The sequence below is a fragment of the Ursus americanus genome, chromosome 26 (assembly GCF_024610735.1).
Source record: "Ursus americanus isolate L20-20 chromosome 26, mUrsAme1.1.p, whole genome shotgun sequence".
Lineage (NCBI taxonomy): Eukaryota > Metazoa > Chordata > Mammalia > Carnivora > Ursidae > Ursus > Ursus americanus.
In genome coordinates, this window is record NC_142152.1 from 34,111,703 (window position 1) to 34,131,885 (window position 20,183).

Consider the following 20,183-nt stretch of genomic DNA (forward strand, 5'->3'; position numbering starts at 1 on the left):
CCATATTAGTATAACAGGATATGCATGTAATTTATAAAAATGCATATCATGGGGCTCCAGGCTCAAAAAGATCTTGGATCTGGGGTGCATGATCAAAAAAGTCTGGAGCCATCATCACTCCAGACCATTTGCCAAAGCTGGAAACAGTTACAAATGTTTTGGTCCGACCATAAGAGCAACCAACGAGGGATCCCAGGTAACCCTCCGCCAGGGCCACACTGGCCAACAGACACCAAAGCTCACTAGGGCACCAGTCAAACCACTTGCCAACCCCCTTGGGGCCTCACACCATGTGGTGTCACCTTCTTCCCAGAGGTCTACTCTTGCTGTGAGTTCCCATCAGTGAGGCTCATTTGAGCCAAAAGAACATCGGCACCCACCCAAGGAACCCACTTTCTTTCCAGAACAGTTGGCCATGGCCTTCATGACTTCTTTTATTTCAAGAGTATACATTCCATTCAAGGGTGAAGAGTATTGAAGAGAAAGTGCTGGTCTTTTCTAGATCTTCTCTCTGAGATTCACTAAGTTAAACCAGATGCATTTATTATTGAACGGAAAAAATATAAGCTTCGTCTTTAAATAGGTGATAGACGGACAGATGAAAATAAAGAAAAAACAAGTCGGCTTTCTGGATGAGAACCATCACGTGACAGCAATCTAAGCTGCTCTTGGGTGGGAGGGTTCCTGGAGACACAGGCCGCTAAGTGGGAAGAAACTCTATAGAAAGCACGTCATTGCTTCACAGGATAGGACTTCATCGTTGCTGGATGAGGACATCCCCAGAGCACAGGACCCTGAGACACTGGGCTACTCACCCACACACTGGTTGCCTTCATCCATCTGGTATCCCAAGCGGCAGATGAGAGGCCTCGAAATCGTGGGGTAGTTTGGAGCGGAGAGCGGTGGGGCCGCTGCTGGGTACGGACCTGAGTAGGGGTTCGAGTAGGGATTCGAGTAGGGCCCTCGGTACACTGGGTTTGTGCGGGGGATGCATAAATACCCGCCATTTTGGTTAACACACATCATGTCTCCTCGGCAGGCCTCAGGGATGGTCCGGCATTCATCAATATCTGGAAACGCCACAGAAAGGATGAGTGTTAGCGGCTCGGTGGCCACACCGTGCATGGTGCATATTTAAGCCAGGGATCCCAAAGCACTCTTTACCAGCATCTGGTCCCAAACACGGAGGGCAGTCGCCGGCTCATCACTCCAGGTACTCTAGAATGTTGGCGAAACTGAATCACATTGACCAGCAGCACCCAAACATCAGCCATCAGAGACCAGATAGCCACAAAACCCGTATTATCACCCACATGTGAAGCCCAAGTAAACACTACCAATGTACATAATAGAAGGTAAGAGTAAAATGAATAGATACATACTAAAATAGAGTGTTTATCTGTGAGTATACCATCTAAAACCATCCCAGGTGCTCCCATGTACCCATAGGACACTCAGGAAACACTGGGGTGGACCTCACAATTATTCCCACTTCTACTCCAAATAACAGCTGGGCAGGGGAGAGAGTCCCTTGCACCAAGGAAGACAAGGCTTGGCAGAGAGGTTGTTAAGAACATGGAGGTTTACTTGCAAGTCAACTCACGCTGTGCCAGCAAACAGGCCCATGACCGGCCAGGCTGGTGTTCAGCTTGCTAGGCCTGGAGCGGGAGGTAGGTGCCCTAGAAAACCAGCCTTGCGAGGGGGTCGGGGGCAGGACACGTGAACTCTGGCTCCAGCACAAGCAGCCCACTGCCTGAGCCCACACCCTGGGGCCTCTCACCAGGCTTGGGGTCACTCCACGGGGGATGGGAGGCTGGGGGAGACATGCTCACCCCAGCCAGCTCATCCGAGACATGCACCCCAACTCCCACATCAGAAAAGGGAAATGCTGAGGCTCAGACGCCCCATTCTCTAGCAGTAAGACTGAGACCCTCCAGACATCTGGTGGGACAGAAAACAATGGTCGCTGCCCCCTCTCATTCCCTGGCCCATCCTCATCCCCCAGCACTTCAAATCTAAGTGCCAGTCTAGACTGTTCATGGCAGGGTTTGGTTCCTTAGCACTTGTCATTTTTTGGAACCATCTATCTCCCCTCTTGTTCTTAGCTGATGTGAGCTCAGGAAGACAACTGATCTGGTTTCAATCAAATATACTCAAAAAGCTAGATACATCCCCAAGGTGGGAGCAAGTGCGGCTGCCTTATTATCTTTTTATATATGCTATGCTCCATCCACAACAAACTCTTCTATACTCTAAACATCCTCTCCACCCCTGGTCTTCACTTCTGCTGTTCCTTCCACCTGGAATGCCATTTCTCAGGATCCTACTCATCCTTCAATGCCCAGTTCAAATGCAGCCTCCATGAAGGCTTTCTTTATTGACCCCTGACCTAAGACATCACTCCCTCCCCTACTTTTGTAGAGGCCATGGCTATCACCTCAACTTGGCAACGACTTCCACCATGTACAGACCTCACTCTGGGTCTACCTCTGCCACTAGATGACAAACTAGGAGAATAGCCCCCAAATGTCAGTCCTGATCCTCGGAAACTGTGACTGCATTGGGTTACCAGGTGAAGGAGAATGAAAGGAATTAAAGTTGCTGACCAGGTGACCTTGAGATGGGGGTTTGGGGGGGGATTACCTAGGTGGGCCCAGTGTAATGATGTAAGTCCTTAAAAGTGGAAGAAGAGGAGGCAAGAAGGGCTGGTCAGAGAGATGTGACAATGGAAAAAAGAAGAGATCCAGAGCCCACGAGGGATTTAACTCACAGTGGTGACTCTGAAGATGGGGGGAGGGGGACCACGAGGCAAGGAATGAGGAAGCCTCTAGAAACCGGGAAAGGTCATCTACTGACAGCCAGCAAGGACACGGGAGCTTCGGTTCTGTAACCACCAGAAACAGGATTCTGTGGGATCATAAACTGATGCAGCCACTACAGAAAATGGTATGGAGTTCATCAAAAAATTACAAATAGAACTACCCTATGATCCAGTAATCCCAGTTCTGGGTATTTATCCGAAGGAAATGAAAACAGAATCTGAAAGAGATGTTTGCCCTCCTGTGTTCGCTGCAGGATCATTCACACTAGCCGAGACTTGGAATCCACCGAAGTGTCTGTCAGCAGACGGGTGGATAAAGACGTGTTTGTATCAAGATACACACACACACACACACACACACACACACACACACACTCAATGGAATATTATTCAGCCAAGAGAAAGAAGGAAATGCTGCCATTTCCAACACCAGGGATGGACGTTATGCTAAATGACATAAGTCAGACAGAGAAAGACAAATACTGTATGATCTCCCTTCTATGTGGAATCAAAAAAGCCAAACTCATAAAAACCATGAGTGAAATGGTGGCTGACAAGGGCTGGGGACGGGGAGAGGCTGGTGAAGGGGACAGATTTTCAGTTGCAAGTTGAATAAATGCTGGGGAACTCATGGACCTCATGGTGCAGATCATTAACAGTACTGTACTGGACACTTAAAAATTGCTAAGAGGGTGGATCTTACATGTTCTCACTGTAAGAAAAGAAATGTAACTATGTGATATGGAGGTGTCAGCAAAGGTTCCGGTGGTGGTCATATTGTGATTGATATATATATGTGTATACATATATATGTGTATACATATATATATGTATATAAAATCAACAAGTTGTACACCTTAAACTCACACAATGTTGTGCATCAGTCATATCTCAATTTTTCTAAAAAAGAAAGTGAATTCTGCCAACAATACCCACAAGCAAGAATTCCCCCCTAGAACTTCCAGAAAGGAACAAAGCTTTGCTGGCCCCTTGATGTTAGCCTGGGAGACCCCTACAGAACTCCCAGCCTACAAATAATAGAGATAATGATGTCTCGATAACTTCTGAGCTGAGCTGTGAGATACATTTTTGTTGTTTAAACCACTAGGTGTGTGGCAATTTGTTACAACAGCCATTAGAAACTAATACAGACGGAAAGCCCCTTGGGGGCATGGGTCCATTCTTACTCATTTTTGCCCCCTCATGGGGCTGGTCACAAAGCAGGTGATTGATAAAAGCGCATTACTGACGTCAGACATTCTCTGACACTGTTTTCTTCCATAATCCAGGCCATTACAGATTTGAGAACATCAAGCAGCAGCTGGGAAAGAGATGGCCCCACCATCGGTCTATCCCTCAACACCCCCACCCAGTGCCCACTGACAACCAGCAAGGACGCGAGAGCTTCAGTGCTGTCCCCACCCAGCGCAGGATTCTCGGTGGCCTCGTACCTAAACACTGTCCTGACGAGCGGTCCAGATCGAAGCCGTTAGTGCATTGTTGCTGCAGGGAAGGAGAGAGGAGAAAGAGGTAAGCTCGTGTTCCTTACTTTATTTATTTTTTACTATAGAAGTATTATAAGGACAACACAGAAAGTTGGGGAACTGACATAAATAAAAAAAGGATCCATAATACCAACACCTGTATTATCAGGCCTATTTGCCCCCCATCTTTTTAGCATTTTCTTATAATCATTTTACACTTAGCATTACGCTTTACACTCCCCCACACCATTGCTTCAAAACTCCCAATTTCAGCAGATTTGGGGGCTGTTTCCTGCCCTGGTTGCGAAGGGCAGTAATAGTCACATCTGATCCGCACGATGATGAGGGACAGCCTGTGTTTGTCTCTTCCTGGGAGTGGGTATGACTGCTTTACAGGGCAATCACTTCCCTGCTCTGGGTGCCATTTGAGCTCCCCTCATCAGGGCCCCCTGGAGTGCCCTCTCCACCGCGAAGTCCCCGAACCTAACCCTCTAACCTAAACACTACACGGCAATGCAGCCTGTTCTGCAAGAAAAGTAGAATTCAGGAAATCCCCCCATTTCAGTCTCGCCAAGACAATTACACAAAGACGCTTCCAGAAATAGATAGGTCTCAAGAGTCCCCGAGGGTTGTGGTCTTCAAGTGCAACTTGAGTTCACAACTTTATGGTCTCAGAAAAATGTCATGGCTGCCGACAGTCCGTGGACCTCTGGGGAAGACCCTGGAGATGGACATTTTATAGGACTAGGTGGAGAAGGAATGTTTCTGACTATGAGAACCCTGTCCCTGGTCTTCCCGGGGTCCAGGGTTCGGCTTCCCCGCGCTCTGGGCTGATTTTTGGAGATGATAGATTCAGCCTGTTTTCATGGGAGTGGACTCAGGAGTCTTAGGGCCTTGGGGCAAAAGAAAGGGAGCAAATGAGCCAGGAGGCTGTGCCACAAAGCTCAGGAAACCAGGAGACTGGAGTCCAGGCCTGGCTCACCAACTAAGCACCAGCCAGGGTTCAAGTCCACCAGCCTGCCTGGCTTCAGCTCCTCAGCACAGCCACCGCTCGCAGCTTCCTATGCCTCCCTATCCTCACCTGTAAAACGGGGGTGACAGTGCTTAGTCCCAGGCAGCTGCAAGGACGGGATGTGTGCATACATGCGGAGTGCCTAATGTGCCATGAACACAGGACCAGGACCACTGTCCTCTCTGGGCCCGGATGTCACCATCTGTCACCGTGAGGCTGGATCAGAGGACTCCAAGGGCTCTCCAAGGTCTAAGTCTCTGTTACTCTTCCCAAGAACTTTTCTATCCCTAATAGCCTGAATCCATTTCGAAATTCTGAATATGAAGGGAAAAAATATTCCCCCACCCGCCTGTGGCCCCTCAGCCCAGCTCCAAGGTGAGGCCTCACTCATTTGTGAGCCAGAGACGGAGAGGCCGCTCCAAGTTTGCAGGAGGGATGTGCCCACATTCTCAAAGGCTGACACAAACGTGGCTTCGTAAAGTCTGGGCGCTGCAGACCTCTCCCAGACCCCAGCCAGAGCCTAACTCCCCCTGCTCCCTCTCCACACTCCTGCCAGGGGCTGGGCCCAGAGGTGGGACCTGCCTCCTCCAGCCCAGATGCGTGTCTGCGGAGACACACAGGCCCACGTGGGCCACGCGCATGCAGGGCACTACTGCCCAGAAGCCCTAGAACGCCTCAAACTTTTTAACATTTACCATAAATCAGCCCCAAAGGTTACAAATGAGGCATCGGATCTGATTATTCAAAGTCTTGGACTGGGAATCAGAACACTGAAGTCCCAGCCCTTGCCCCTGGGGCGAGGGCCAACCTCTCTGAGCCCGGTCTTCATCTGGGTGGGGGGCAGAGCTCAGCTTCGGTGAACTGTAATCCTGGGATTCTAAAACGCGTGGCTGGAGCCCCTCACCCTGATTTTTAACATGCTTCTAGATAAGAAACAACATTAAAATCCTACCTGTGCATTCCCAGGACTCGGAAGACAGAGAGCCAGAATGGTAATGGTGAGTATCCTGCAAGGAGCAAGAAGTCGAGATATAAATGCCCAAGATACTTCCAGAAGCCAGGTCTGGGGAAAACGGGGACCTCAGGCTGCCCTCGCGTTTACAATGGTGACTCCACCTTGTGGATATGTCTGGGGTGCTGTGGTGCTCCAGAGGTCAAAGCGGACTCCAGATACCCCTAACCATCCCAAACAAAACCATGCCTCTTCTATTGGTTTTATATGTTGGGATAATGTGTTGTATGCCTTTTTTTTTTAATAAAAGGTTTTGCTGCCTCAAAGACAAAATTTAAAACCCACCGCTGTGGTATGACCAATGTATGGACCAGCTGCTTTGTCTTTACTTCTCTCAAGGTTTTGAATGTCTTTATTCTGAAATGGTAACAGAGTGAATGAGACCACAGCACCCTCAAAAGATGAAAGGAAAGTGACAACATGCAGCATTTGAGTTCTATGGAAGAGAGGTGTCTTGGTCAAGTCTCCTAATCCCAGAGTACGCTTCACATAGGCCCCAATGGCAAAGAGGGGCCAGGGGATCTGGGCACCCAGGAGAAGAATGGACGCAGAGGGAAAGCTTCGAAGGACGAGTCCAGAAACCCTGGGTCAGGCTGGCTCACCATTCACAGACCACAGAACCTCGTGACTTTCATCCTTCATCACCCACAAGCTTCTAGCCAATAAAATCGTGGTTGCCAATAGGCTTTAAAAATACAATATAGATACCACCTCACATCCATCAGGATAGCTATAATCAAAAGAGCAGAAAGCAACAAGTGTTAGCAAGGATGTGAAGAAATTGGAGCCCTTGTGCAGGGCTGGTGGGGAGGTACAATGGGGCAGCCATGTGTCAGTGCCCCACAACATTAAACATGGATTTCCCATACGATCCAGCAACTCCCTTCCTGGGGAAACACCCAGAAGTAAAAGTAGGGACATGGGGGCGCCTGGGTGGGACATGGGGGCGCCTGGGTGGCACAGCGGTTAAGCGTCTGCCTTCAGCTCAGGGCATGATCCCGGCGTTATGGGATCGAGCCCCACATCAGGCTCCTCCGCTATGAGCCTGCTTCTTCCTCTCCCACTCCCCCTGCTTGTGTTCCCTCTCTCACTGGCTATCTCTGTCAAATAAATAAATAAATAAATCTTAAAAAAAAAAAAAAAAAGTAGGGACATGAAGAATTGTTTGCACACCCATGTTTCACAGCAACATTTTTCACAACAGCCCAAAGGTGGAAACAACCGAAGCCTCCGTCGACAGATGAACGGACAAACGAAATGTGGATTGGGGTATTATTCAGTCTTAACAAGGAAGCAAATTCTGGCATAAGCTACCACGTGGGTGAACTTCGAGGACGTGATGCTAAGTGAACTAAGCCAGTCACAAAAGGACAAATACTGCATGAGTCCATTTATAGGAGGGTCACAGAACAGTTAAAATCGTAGAGACAAACAGTGGGATGGTGGGTGCCAGGGACGGAGGGGAAGAAGGAATGGGGAGTTTCATGAGGACAGAGTTTCAGTTTTGCGAGATGAGAAGAGTTCTAGAGACTGACTGCACAACTACATGAAATGTACGGAACACTAGTGAACTTCACACTTAAAAATGATTACAGGGGCGCCTGGGTAGCGCAGTCGTTGGGCGTCTGCCTTCGGCTCAGGGCGTGATCCCGGTGTTCCGGGATCGAGTCCCACATCGGGCTCCTCTGCTGGGAGTCTGCTTCTTCCTCTCCCACGCCCCCTGCTGTGTTCCCTCTCTCACTGGCTGTCTCTCTGTCACATAAATAAATAAAATCTTAAAAAAAAAATGATTACGGGGGTGCCTCGGGGGCTCAGTCGGTTGAGTGTCTGCCTTCAGCTCGAGTCATGATCCCAGGGTGCTGGGATCGAGTCCCACGTCAGGCTCCCTGATCAGCGGAGAGCCTGCTTCTCCTTCTGCCCCTCCCCTCTGCTTGTGCTCTTTCTCTCATTCTCTCTCAAGTAAATAAAATCTTAAAAAAAAAAGATTTAATAAAAAATTTTAAAGATGATTATAATGGTTTAGAGGCGCCTGGGTGGCACAGTTGGTTAAGTGTCTGACTCTTGGTTTCGGCTCAGGTCATGATCCCAGGGTTGTGGGATCAAGCCCTGAGCTGGGCTTCGTGCTCAGTGGAGAGTCTGCTTGAGATTCTCTCCCTCTCCCTCTGCCCCTCCCCCTGCTCACTCACTCTCTCTCTCTCTCAAATAAATAAATAAATAAATCTTTTAAAAAAATTATTACAATGGTTTAAAAAAAATCTTTGTAAATGAAGAGCTATTTAGTGCTATTATCGTTCGGTTCAATAGCAATTTATCTGAGCAACTACTACTTGCAAGCACGGACCCTGGACAGAAGAGCAACAAAACTACAACCCAGCCGGTGCCTGGGGAGCTGGCTGGAGAGCCACCTGAATTGATAACGTTGATACACACTGGTAAGAGCACTGAGAGAAATACCCAGTGAGCACCGTGAGAGCCAGGCTGGAGGCAGGGGCAGGAAGGTCAGAGAAGGCTTCCCAGAGGAGGTGATCTTAGAGACTTGCTACTATCAACACACACCTCCACTTTACAATCCCTCCCTTCAGAAAAAGAACGTTCAATAGATGACAAAGCTCACTCAATCCATGACACAAGGCTCATTGGAGTTAGCAACCCTGGGTAGTTGCAGGGCCCTGGAATTGAGCCGCCATCGAGGGAGAACAGAACCATGACGTTGTGCTAGGAGACAGACACAGGCCCACTTTCTTCATCTAGTCCCCGATCCAAAGAATAAAGACCCTGCGAGTCCACACATTTTCATTTCATCTAAGCGCCTGTGTGAGCCAGGTTCTAGAACGCCGGAGACAGCTCTGACCTTATAAAGTGCAGAGCCAAATCCCAGGGCTTTTTGATACTTGCGACGGCCAGATTTATATCTGGAAGGAATGAAAGAACAATAACAAATTTATTTTCCAAGCTGTATATTATGAATTTCAATGTTTTCCTGTTTCTTCACATGAAGTTTCCTTTCGCTTGGTTATAAAACCCTGTCTCGTTTATGTTGGAGACAGAACAGCCTGACTGAATGCAGTGGGCTCCAAGAGCTAGTGGAAAAGGCATGCTAACCCCATTTCTCCCCCGACTCCCCTACTCCCAGTTCCCCTTGGCTGGAGGGCAGCCCTGGGACAGGTCTCCTCGGAAAGGTCCAGCCTGAAGCCTGGCCTCCTGGATGAGCCACAGCTGAGTCCTGGGGGCCAAGTAAGTTTCAGGCCGATCGATCCAGAGAGTTTTCCGAAAATGAAGGAACCCACGCCCTGTTACTCTCACGGTCTCACAAACAGTACACCTTGTCACAAAGAACTCCAGAAAACTCTAAAAATAAAGGAACTATAGAAATTCTAGGGGAGACTTGGATGCTCATAACTCGCCCCTGGAGCTTTCAAAAACAGGTGGGTCCACCCATTTTGTGCACCAGCCTGCAGTGTAAGGAAAGCCAGAGGGGCCCACTGAGTCTCAGGGCTATCTGTCAGAGAGGTGCCTGTTCCCAGTACAGGCTCGCAGTTCATCTGTCTAAAGCAGCTACATTTTCAAGAGTTCGGTAAAGACTGTGCAGATATAATCTAGATAAAGTTCTTCAAGATTTAAGGATTCCTTGACTGAAATTGCAATTTTCTTAAAGAACAGCAAAATGTTTGCTTACATGTATTTCTGTCTGCAGTCCCCACTTTTCATTGGCTTGAAACTTCTGGGTCGCATGCCCTTTGTGAATCCCACACAGACATAGAGCAAATCCAATTTCGGGATGTTCAGCTAGCCCGTCCTCTTGTCCGACAGCCAATGCAGCAAAATAATGGCTAGTAATTGCTAGAGAACTCGTAATTGGTCTCCCAACGTTAGAAATATATATATATATATATATATAATATATATATTCTAAAATGGCACAAAAATTCGCTGCCCTTAAAGAAAAGAAAGAGCGCGCGTCACGCTGCTCTGAGGTTTTTGCAGACTTCTCCCGGATGCTGACTTCTGAAGCCGTATTATAAAATACCCACTCCCAAAAGAAGGCTTCAAGATGGAAATTACAGAGGCGCAGCTTTTTATAATTAACAATATCATTGCATCACTAGCTAATGCCTTTTCCAATATCCTGACACAGCCTGAATCCCAGCCATAGCCATTTTCCACCCATCAGGTTTTTAGTAAGGTTTCCAGACCCTGGAGGAAAAAAGTCCTGAGCGGGGGGGAACCTACCTTTTTAATCCTGGCATGTCCAAGATGTGTGAGCAGGGGCGGCAAAGGGGAAAAGAAAAAGAGCTGGCAGCGCCGGGACCTCGGAGCCGGCCGTGAACTTCGGCTCCCTCTGGGCCCTTGGGGCTCGCCGTTACTTTATTCCTGGGGGACGAACCAGTCGTGGGGAGGACAAGGGGAGAGCCTGGGTCCTCCGAGCCACTGGAGAGCCCACAGAAAAAGCACCTGGTTTTGCTTAGCCCTTTTCAGTAATTCAGCATTAAACCAATTGGAGGAGGAATTTTAAAAATGAACACTTCATTTTCTAAGTATGTTAAACAATGCAAATGGGGCCTCAGTCTGGACACAGCTGGTTCAGATTACAGCGCTCACCAACTGGCTAGACTCCTCACAACAATCTTGGGGCGTCTGCCAGGACCCAGTGCTCGGCTGGGAGGAGAGCCCCGGCCCGCCGCCCGGCCGGAGCAGCCGCACTCGCGCTCCCCGCATCTCTACCGGAGGCGATTGGCGGGCAAGTGCAAGGGGGCGGGGGGCTGGGAGGGCCCGTTGACCCTTTACTTCCCACCCAGCAAGGACCGCGCTGCCCGCGGCGGGGCGGGCGGTGAGGCCAAGGCGTGGGGAGGAGGATCCTGCACCCCAGCCCTTGGGAGGCTGGGGACGCCCGCGAAAGTCACCCTCCGGGAGAGGGACGACTTGAACTCAGGACAGACACAGCGAAACCGGGACCCGAATCTTCGGGGAGCCAGACCCAATGAAGCAGAGGCTTGGGGGAAGGCACGGGAGACTCAGGTTTTCTAGAAGGGGTGGGGAGCACAAGGGGGTGGGGAAGAGGAGGAGGATGGAATCTGGCGGAGGCTAATTCAAGACATCAGCTTGTGCAAAGCAAACTTCCCGAGGCCACGCGCCCGCCCCGCCCTCGTCCCCTGATTCTCGGGGGCACGTTCCTGCTTTAATTAAACAGTGTCCAGTCACAGATCCACACGCCGTCTGCCTTACACGGACTCAATGTCCTAGTATATCTCAATAAAGCTGGAAAAATTTTTAATTTTTTTTTAAGTGTTCCTTGGCTCGAAAGGGATTTTAACAAGTGAAATGGTGATTTGAAAAGACAAAAAAGGACAGTTGGGGAAAGCAGAAGAACCTAAAAGCATTATGATCAGTGTTTCACATTCATTGTATGGGGGGGGGGCGTCAAATTATTTCTTTTTCTTCCTTTCTTTCTGTTTTTAAGCATTGGAAACTTTTCGTGAGATGACGTCTTACCAAAGGCACTATTCTAGAAAAGACCATCGTGAGAGTGGCAGTAGTCCAAGCCCCTCCTTCCCTACCTGCATCTTCCCTTGGTCCCATCAACAAAGACCTACCTACAGCTGGAAAGGCCCTGATGAGGTCCTGTCTCTTCACAACTATGTGCAATAGGAATTCCATCTCTATTTTACTGGAGTGGGGTTAAGAGAGGTTAGGTAGCTCCCCCGTGGTCACACAGCTATTCATTGACACAATTGAGACGCCAAAGTCTACATAGTTAGCCTTCTCAAAGGCCATCTTTTTTGTAAGTAAATGAAATCCTACTCTAAAAATGCATTTGAGGGGCGCCTGGGTGGCACAGTCGTTGGGTGTCTGCCTTCAGCTAGGGGCATGATCCTGGCGTTCCGGGATTGAGCCCCACATCAGGCTCCTCCGCTAGAAGCCTGCTTCTTCCTCTCCCACTCCCCCTGCTTGTGTTCCCTCTCTTGCTGGCTCTCTCTCTCTGTCAAATAAATAAATAAATAAATCTTTAAAAATTAAATCTTTATAAATAAATACATAAAAATAAAAATGCATTTGAAACACCTGGCTGGCTCAATCAGACGGGCATGCTACTCTTAAATTCCAGGTCATGAGTTTGAGTCCTGTGTTGGGTGTAGATTACTTAAATAAAAATAAAATCTTTTAAAAATATAAAAATAAAAAAATGCATTCAACAAAAACATCAGAATTCTAGTGGTTGTCAAAGCCGAATGTCTACTGTACCATTCTATTTACTTTGTATATGCTGAAAATCTCCTATGATAAAACATTTTTAAAAACACATTATATTTACAAGGTTGTTCACTGACCCCAATTGCAGAAGTTTATAAACTGCCTTAACATCCATCAGTTGGGCACCAATAGGGTTAAATAAAGAAGAGGATTTCCAAAACTGGACTATTGTGCAACCAACCAAAAAAGCCAGACACGTCAGAGTACATACCAAACGGCTCCTTTTATATAGAATTCTGAATGAGGTAGTGGCTTCAAGGGGCTCTTCTTTTTTTTTTTTTTAAGATTTTATTTATTTATTCGACAGAGATAGAGACAGCCAGCGAGAGAGGGAACACAAGCAGGGAGAGTGGGAGAGGAAGAAGCAGGCTCATAGCAGAGGAGCCCGATGTGGGGCTCGATCCCAGAACGCCGGGACCACGCCCTCAAGGGACTCTTCTGGATGCTGATAACATTCGAATTAGCAATCTGGGTCCTGGTTACACAGAGGAGTGTCCACTTAGGATTCATGAAATCTTATGTTATATATATATTTTTTAAAAGGACCAAACTAGCTCCTTGTGTGCTTGCTACTGAAGGATTTCCAGCACAGTCAAAATGGTAGAATACTGGTAATTTCACATAGCCCCATAGGATATATTGATAAGTGTAAAAGCAAGTTGTAGAAGTGTGTAGGCAGGCCACCATTTGCGAAAAAAATACACATACAAGTTCTTTCTTGTGTATGTAAAGAAAAGACTTCTCCTGAAGGGTACATGAGAAACTGTTAGGATGGCTTGTCTCCTGGGAAGGAAATTGGGTAGGCAACTGGGGAAGAGAAGTGAAAAGAAAATTTGCTCTTCCCTTCTCACCTTTTGGTAAAATTAGAATTTTGTACCATGAGCACGTATTATCTATTCAAAATATGAGGTTACTTTAATTTAAACATATATTAGGGGCACTGAGTGGCTCAGTTGGTTAGGTATCCGACTCTTGATTTCAGCTCAAGTCATGACCTCAGAGTCGTGAGATCCAGCCCCGCATCAGGCTTCACACTGGGCATGGAGTCTGCTTAAGATTCTCTCTTTTCTCTCCCTCTGCCCATCCCCCACCGCTCTCTTTCTCTCTCTCTAAAAAAATAATAATAAAAATAAACATATATTCTATTTACGTAGTGCTATTTGGGGAGTAAGAAGAGTTTTAAATGACTAGTCCATAGACCTCACTTATAGTATCAACCTTCTTGAAGGAAAAGGAGGGCAAGAAAATCTATATGCCCGTTTTTTACAAATCGAGCAAATTGAGGATCTTGAAAGCAAAATTGTCCAGGAACCCATCTTGGACCAGAGACTGTTTCCATTTTAAAACTCCAAGGTTGGAAGAGGGAAGAGAGTTAGGGTTGCAATGAAAGACTTGATCTTTGTCCTGGTTTCGCCACCTACCTGCTGGGTGACCTTGGGTGAATCACTTAACCTCTCTGCCTCTCGGTTTCCTCATCTTCAAAAGGGAGATGATATTTACCTCTCAGGGTTGTTGTGCGAATAAAATAAAAGCTGGTTATCCTCATGATCGTCACTGTGTCCAAATCCTTACCCTATACAATCCCCTCCAGTTATCTTTAATAACTAGCCAATTATGCACTTCCATGGACAAAAGGGACGTAATCTCACAAAACAGCCCGGGTCACCATTGAACAGTTCGCATTGTTAGAAAGTTCTGTACTGAGTTGAACCCAGATCTGCTTCTCCCCTCTGCAGCCCTGGGCTACTCCCCCCTCTACATGGCTACCAGCTTCCTTTTCGTGAAAAGAGCTCTCCCTCCTGGCAGTGCTGGTGTCCTCTTCCCCAGGAGGAGCACCCCTAGTTCTTTCAAGGGTTCCTTATACATCACATGACTCTGCTGCCCCGCGCTCCCTCTCCTCCTGCGTGGCTGCATCAGCCTTTGGTTCATATGAAATTGGCATCAACAAAAACAATCCGTGGTACACAGGCTGCCAACACCCTCTCCTTCATCCCGTATTTGGACTGCGAATCCTCCTTAACCGAGAACAAAGTCTTCCATGTGTCCCTCTTAAACTGTCATCCATTGTCCAAGATCTTTTCCCACATGAATGTTACTATGTAAAGTATGAAGTATCGGGCCCGGTTTTGACAACTACGTGTCTGCCGACCGTGACTTCTTTGACTTTATCAGAGTTGCCAATAAAACATTGACCAAGACAGGTGCTGGAGTGATGTGCTCTGTCCAGGTTGGCCCTGATCTGCTTTTCCTTCTTCAACATTTTGGGGTCACTGCTGATTGTTTAACTTGGGATGCCACCAGCTTCTCCCACTCAGTGTACATGTCCCCATCCACAAAGACTTGGTAAGAGACTCTGTCAGATGTCCTAATAACATCAAAACGCATGTAATCTATAGCATTTCCCAATCTAGCAATTCTGTTTTTAAAAAGAGAATGAGGTGTGCTGAGCAGGAGCTGCTGGGGGACCCTTGCTGGCTTCTTAGGGACCATCACTTCCCTAAGTGTGTTTCCTTTCTTAGTTACTACATCGAAATCCCAACATCTGCCCTTCCTGCCATCATCAGAATCAAATACGATCAGAGCGATGACACAACTTCACAAAACGTACATGGTAGCGAACATCTAAGAGTTTATCATCTACTGAATGAACCTTCCTGGCCCCGTGAAGCTCAAGGTCTTCACTGTGCCATGGGTTGGAAGACAGATGGGCTGTTTTTTTTAAAAAAGATGATATTTAAATTGGGGGGGGAATTCACAAAATTATACATTTAATGATATATTTTGACTATTAATATTAAATTGTTTAATGTTTTACTGTCCAAAAATAATTATATCACAATGCCTTTCTGAAAGCAAAAGCAAAACAGGGAAGACAATGTTATTGAACGTTTAGATCATGCTAGACTCCACACGAACCCTCTCCTTTGACCACTGTAATAATTCTGTAAAATAGGAAACCCTCCATTCTGCAGATGAAGACAAGACCCAAAGAGATCAGGGCCACACAGACAATAAATCCAAACAAACAAATTCCAGCCCAAACCAAGCCTATTTGGCTCCAGGTTCCTCATGCTTTCCAGTTGCCAAGATTTGCTTTCTCCACCTCGCTGGTTACATGGCTGGCTCTCTCCTAGCTCCCTGCAAACACTCCAGAACGCCCTGGGTCCTCCCATCATCACCTTCTCTTCCTCTTTTCTTAGCATGAATAAAGCCTTTCACTTCTTATATTTTCCAAAGTTGGCCCCAAACAATCAGAAAACTAAAATAACTGCCAACGCCCAGGTAAGGTGCTGGGCACTGGCTCCACCGTGCAGGTCTTCCCAGCCTGGGGAGGGGGAAACTTCTATTGTCCGGAAGTCCCTGTGGCTCATGCTCTCCTCCTCTCTCTCTCTGGCTCCTCAGTGAGTCCGTGTGTCAGCCACCTCCTCACCACCTCCTCCCACCTCAGCCGTCAGACCTCTGGCCATGCCCCACCGTTCACCCAAAATGGTACTTTCTCAGTTTTCCAGTGATCTCATGGCCAAACGCAATGACTTTTCCTCCATTCCTAACTGTTCCTCTGTCCCTTTGAAGTATTTGACCATTAACGAACCATCTTCTCCTCTCTTGTGTCTAAGACTTTAAGTTATCCTGGTTTTCCCACTGTGACTCTGCATTTTCTCCAGCCCCCTTTCTCTCTCCCCCCACTAACCAAAGGGTCCCCCCAAATTAGATCCAGACTCTGTACTCTTTCTCACTACTCTCCTGGACATAGTCACTGGTCCCTGAGCTATTATGGGATGTAGGTCCCATAAACAGTCAGTTATGCTGATGACCCTTGAATAAAGCCATCCCTAGCTTCTCTCTTGCTCATGTTCAGCTCCTTACAGGCTACTTCCCCAAATCCATTCCCTCTCCTGACTTATCAGGCACCACATCAAGGTGAGTAGTTCACTCTCTGTGAACTAATAAATAAGTCAAAAGGACTCCATCCTATTGGTAGTTTTTGGTTTGGGGTTTTTGGTGGTAGTTTGTGTTGATTTTTTTTTTTTTACTAGAAATACCTCAAAAGTTATGTTTGGTGACAGAACGATACGTGTTCTCACATTACACCCTGTAGGATAGTGGGCTGGGGCTACTATAGCAGCTGGATCCCTTTAGGGTATCAGTCTTGCTGCTTGGCAATCTCTAGAGTGTTGACCTCCTTCTACTTGGTCCAAAATGGTGCACCACCACACTCACATTGCAGGAAGCAGGATAGAAGCCGATAGCACCCAGCTGCAAGGGGCGCTGGGAGATGTAGCCTGTGTCCTGAGAGATCACGAACCGACTTACCTAAGAATCGGGAGTTCTCCTGCTGTGAACGCAGAAAATGGACATCCGTGGACGAGCAGCGGCCTCTGCCAGAAACCCTAAGGAACATGAGTTGTGTCTCTACATCCTTGCCTGTTTCTATTCCCACAGTAAAGATAGTTCGCCATTGTCATTCATGTTACAGTTTCCTCAGTTTGTGTTTTGCCTTTTTGTCTTCCAAAATTTTTGAAACATGTACATTTTACATTTTTATGTATTTGGATGTCTTAATGCCATCCTTCATGGTTGCTGCCCTCTGTGTCATGCTTATGTCAAGCATAGAGTGAACTTTAAAAATCTTGGTTCTGGGGCACCTGGGTGTCTCAGTTGGTTAAACGTCTGCCTTCGGCTCTGGTCATGATCCCAAGGTCCTAGGATCGAGTCCGGCATTGGGCTCCCTGCTCTGAGGGAGTCTGCTTCTCCCTCTGCCTGCTGTTCCCCCTGCTTGTGCTGTCTCTCTCTCTGATAAACAAATAAAATCCTTAAGAAAAGAAAGAAAGAAAGAAAGAAAGGGAAAGAAAGAAAGAAAGAAAGAAAGAAAGAAAGAAAGGAAGGAAGGAAGGAAGGAAGGAAGGAAGAAAGAAAGAAAGAAAGAAAGAAAGAAAGAAAGAAAGAAAGAAAGAAAGAAAGAAAAGAAAAGATTGGTTCTGTTTCTCTGGAGAACCCCAACAAATACAGGACCCTAAGAAAATTTTTAACCTTGCTGAGCTTCAGGTTTTCAGCTATAAAATGGGGGCAAAAATAATAACATGGTGCTGTAATAAAAATAGAGTTCCTAAAGCACCTAGCAAGTGCCAGCGCACAGTAGGCCCTCAGTAAAGCTGTGGAACTTCTCCCCCCACACCATCTCTCTATAGAGCAAATTAAGTTTGCATTTGTCAAAGGAGGGCACAAAGATGTTCCCTCTCCAGTCTTGAGAATGTTAAAAGGACATTGCCTGGAGGAGGGAACCTAGTCCCAAAACTTAGAAATCATTTACTGTAACCCCTTAATTTTACAAATGTGAAAACAAAAGCCCAGAGAGACTCATTTACCTAGGATCAGAGCATTAGGGGCAGAATAGAAATTAAAGCCCAGATTTTCAGGGTTTCTTCCCTGATGACATGGGATCTCTAACTGTACTTTAACCAACTTGTTCAAAGACGTTAGAATTTTCTGCACATGCTTGGAATTCTCAGGAAATTCAACAAATTGTGAAAACACCTGGGCTTTTCTTATGGATTATTTTAACTGGCTGTGGTTTTAGCATATAACCACATGTAAAATACGGGATCTGTACTATAAAAGACTTCAGGCAAGCACACCCTTTGCCGTGGGGCCCCAGAGTTGCACTCAAGAAAATAGCTAACGGCACTTGTCTATTTGCCATCCCTGTATCGTTTTTGTCTGTTTTCGACACTTAATGTGAATTGAGGTTAGGGGCAAACTTAATATAACTTTATGATGGCATGATGTTTGAATTATCTCATTTCCTATTCACAATCCATGTAAGATTAGCGGTTCCCAAATTCCTCAATCTATCAGACCAGTAAAATCAACACCCTCAAAAATTAGAGGGAACGATATTATGTCAACTTTGAATTTTGCCAAAATAAAATTAAAAATCTACACGACTATCATATACGTCATCATATTGCACAAAAGAAAGGACTTTTCATAGCAAACATGACAGACCTTGCAAGCCTATGTACCCAGATGGGATGGCAAATATTTTTTTTTAAGTTTATTTGGCAGAGAGAGAGAGAGAGGGAGAGACCACAAGCAGGGACAGCAGGAGAGGGAGAAGCAGTCTCCCCATTGAGTGGGCAGCCCCTTACGGGACTCAATCCCAGGACCTGGAGGTCATGACCTGAGCCAGAGCAGATGCTCAACTGCTTAACCAACTGAGCCACTCAGGTGCCCCTGGGATGGCAGATTTTAACAAAGAGCCTGAATTCAGGAAGGGAAGCAGCATGCATTATTTGATCATCTCCGTTGTCCCCCAAAAAGTAACAAAATTGACTCCTTGTTACAGTTTTAAGACACGCTGTGTGAAAATGCTTTCAAAATAAAGAACAAGAAGGGTCGCCTGGGTGGCTCAGTCGGTTAAGCATCTGCCTTTGGCTCAGATCATGATCCCAAGAGTCCTGGGATCGATCTGCATTGGCACCCTGTTCAGCCGGGAGTCTGCTTCTCCCTCTCCCTTCTGCCCACTGCTCCCCCTGCTCGTGCTGTCAAATAAATAATCTTAAAAAAGAAAAGAAAAGAAAAGAAAAGAAAAGAAAAGAAAAGAAAAGAAAAGAAAAGAAAAGAAAAGAAAAGAAAAGAAAAAGAACAAGGAAGAAGGCGGTACAAGAGTGGAGACTTGACAACCCGGAGTTGGTAGTCGTGGAAGCTGGCCGTGGGTACATGGGCTCAGGATGCTGCCCTCTCTGCTTTGATGAAGTCCAAGTTCAAAACTTTCTCTAAAGAAAGTATAATTCTTTAGGAAATATGACCCAATGCTAAGATTTGATTAAGGTGGGTAGTGAGTATGCAAATGTTTATTCTGTACCCTTTGAACACACTTCAAGTTTTGTCCTGGCCATCCCTGTTTGGAAGTTTTTGTGGGCGAAATCCAACATTTGGGCCAACACAGTTTCTTCTGACGGCTTTTTTCCTGAGCCTGGGTCACACTTTCTTCTTTGCCTTCCTCACCATTTTTTATTGAAATCTGGACACTTTGGATTATATTGGAGCAACTAAGGTATTCTGATGTATTTTTCTTATTTTTAAAAAAACCTGATGCAATTTAAACCGAGGAAATCAGTCTCCCCCATAGGAAAGTGCAGCTGCTGGTGTCTCTGCTGTTTTTACATCTTTTTTTTTTTTTTTTTTTTTTTTTTGTACCTCGTGCTCTGGCTTCCCAGAGGTTGCTCCTGCGTGGCGCCGTGGTCAGCAGAGCCCGTGGCTTCCATCCACGGCCCGTGGCCCCGGGGCACAGACTGAGAAGCGCTCTGAGGCCAGTCCCTCCCTGGCTTCCTCAGCTCCAGAGTCTTCCCGCTGCCTTCCTACGGTCGGCCCCTCTCCCTCTCTGGAACTGCGATCTCAAGACGAGCAGAGCTGAGTTTTCTCCACGTTTCCTTCCGAGTTCAGCACTTTTAACGGACAAAGTTGCAGTTCGTGCATCATCTCCACCCCCACCACGCAGCCCACCCCTCGGGCAACAAAGCGGCTGGTTTGCACGACTAGCTTTTGCGGCTTTTCAGGATGGGCTCCTTACGAGGAAAACTGGGAGGTTTGGGGAGCCCCAGG

General features: G+C 46.9%; 1 protein-coding gene across 3 annotated transcripts in view; it reads right to left on the reverse strand.

The window, feature by feature from the left end:
* The window catches only part of FBLN5 (fibulin 5), an 84,621-nt gene extending 67,300 nt beyond the window's left edge, over positions 1-17,321 (reverse strand). The window contains exons 1-4 of one of the 3 annotated variants that reach the window (XM_045807602.2): positions 16,893-17,321; positions 6,270-6,324; positions 4,273-4,324; positions 816-1,070 (exon numbers count right to left, since the gene is read on the reverse strand). In XM_045807602.2, the coding sequence (XP_045663558.1) occupies positions 816-1,026 (211 nt within the window). In that variant the 5' untranslated portion in view covers positions 1,027-1,070; positions 4,273-4,324; positions 6,270-6,324; positions 16,893-17,321. Of the gene's footprint in view, positions 1-815; positions 1,071-4,272; positions 4,325-6,269; positions 6,325-10,005; positions 10,338-10,559; positions 11,052-16,892 lie in introns of those variants that run through there. The other 2 variants (XM_045807601.2, XM_045807600.2) reach the window with 2 other exon arrangements.
* Positions 17,322-20,183: the final 2,862 nt, after the last annotated feature.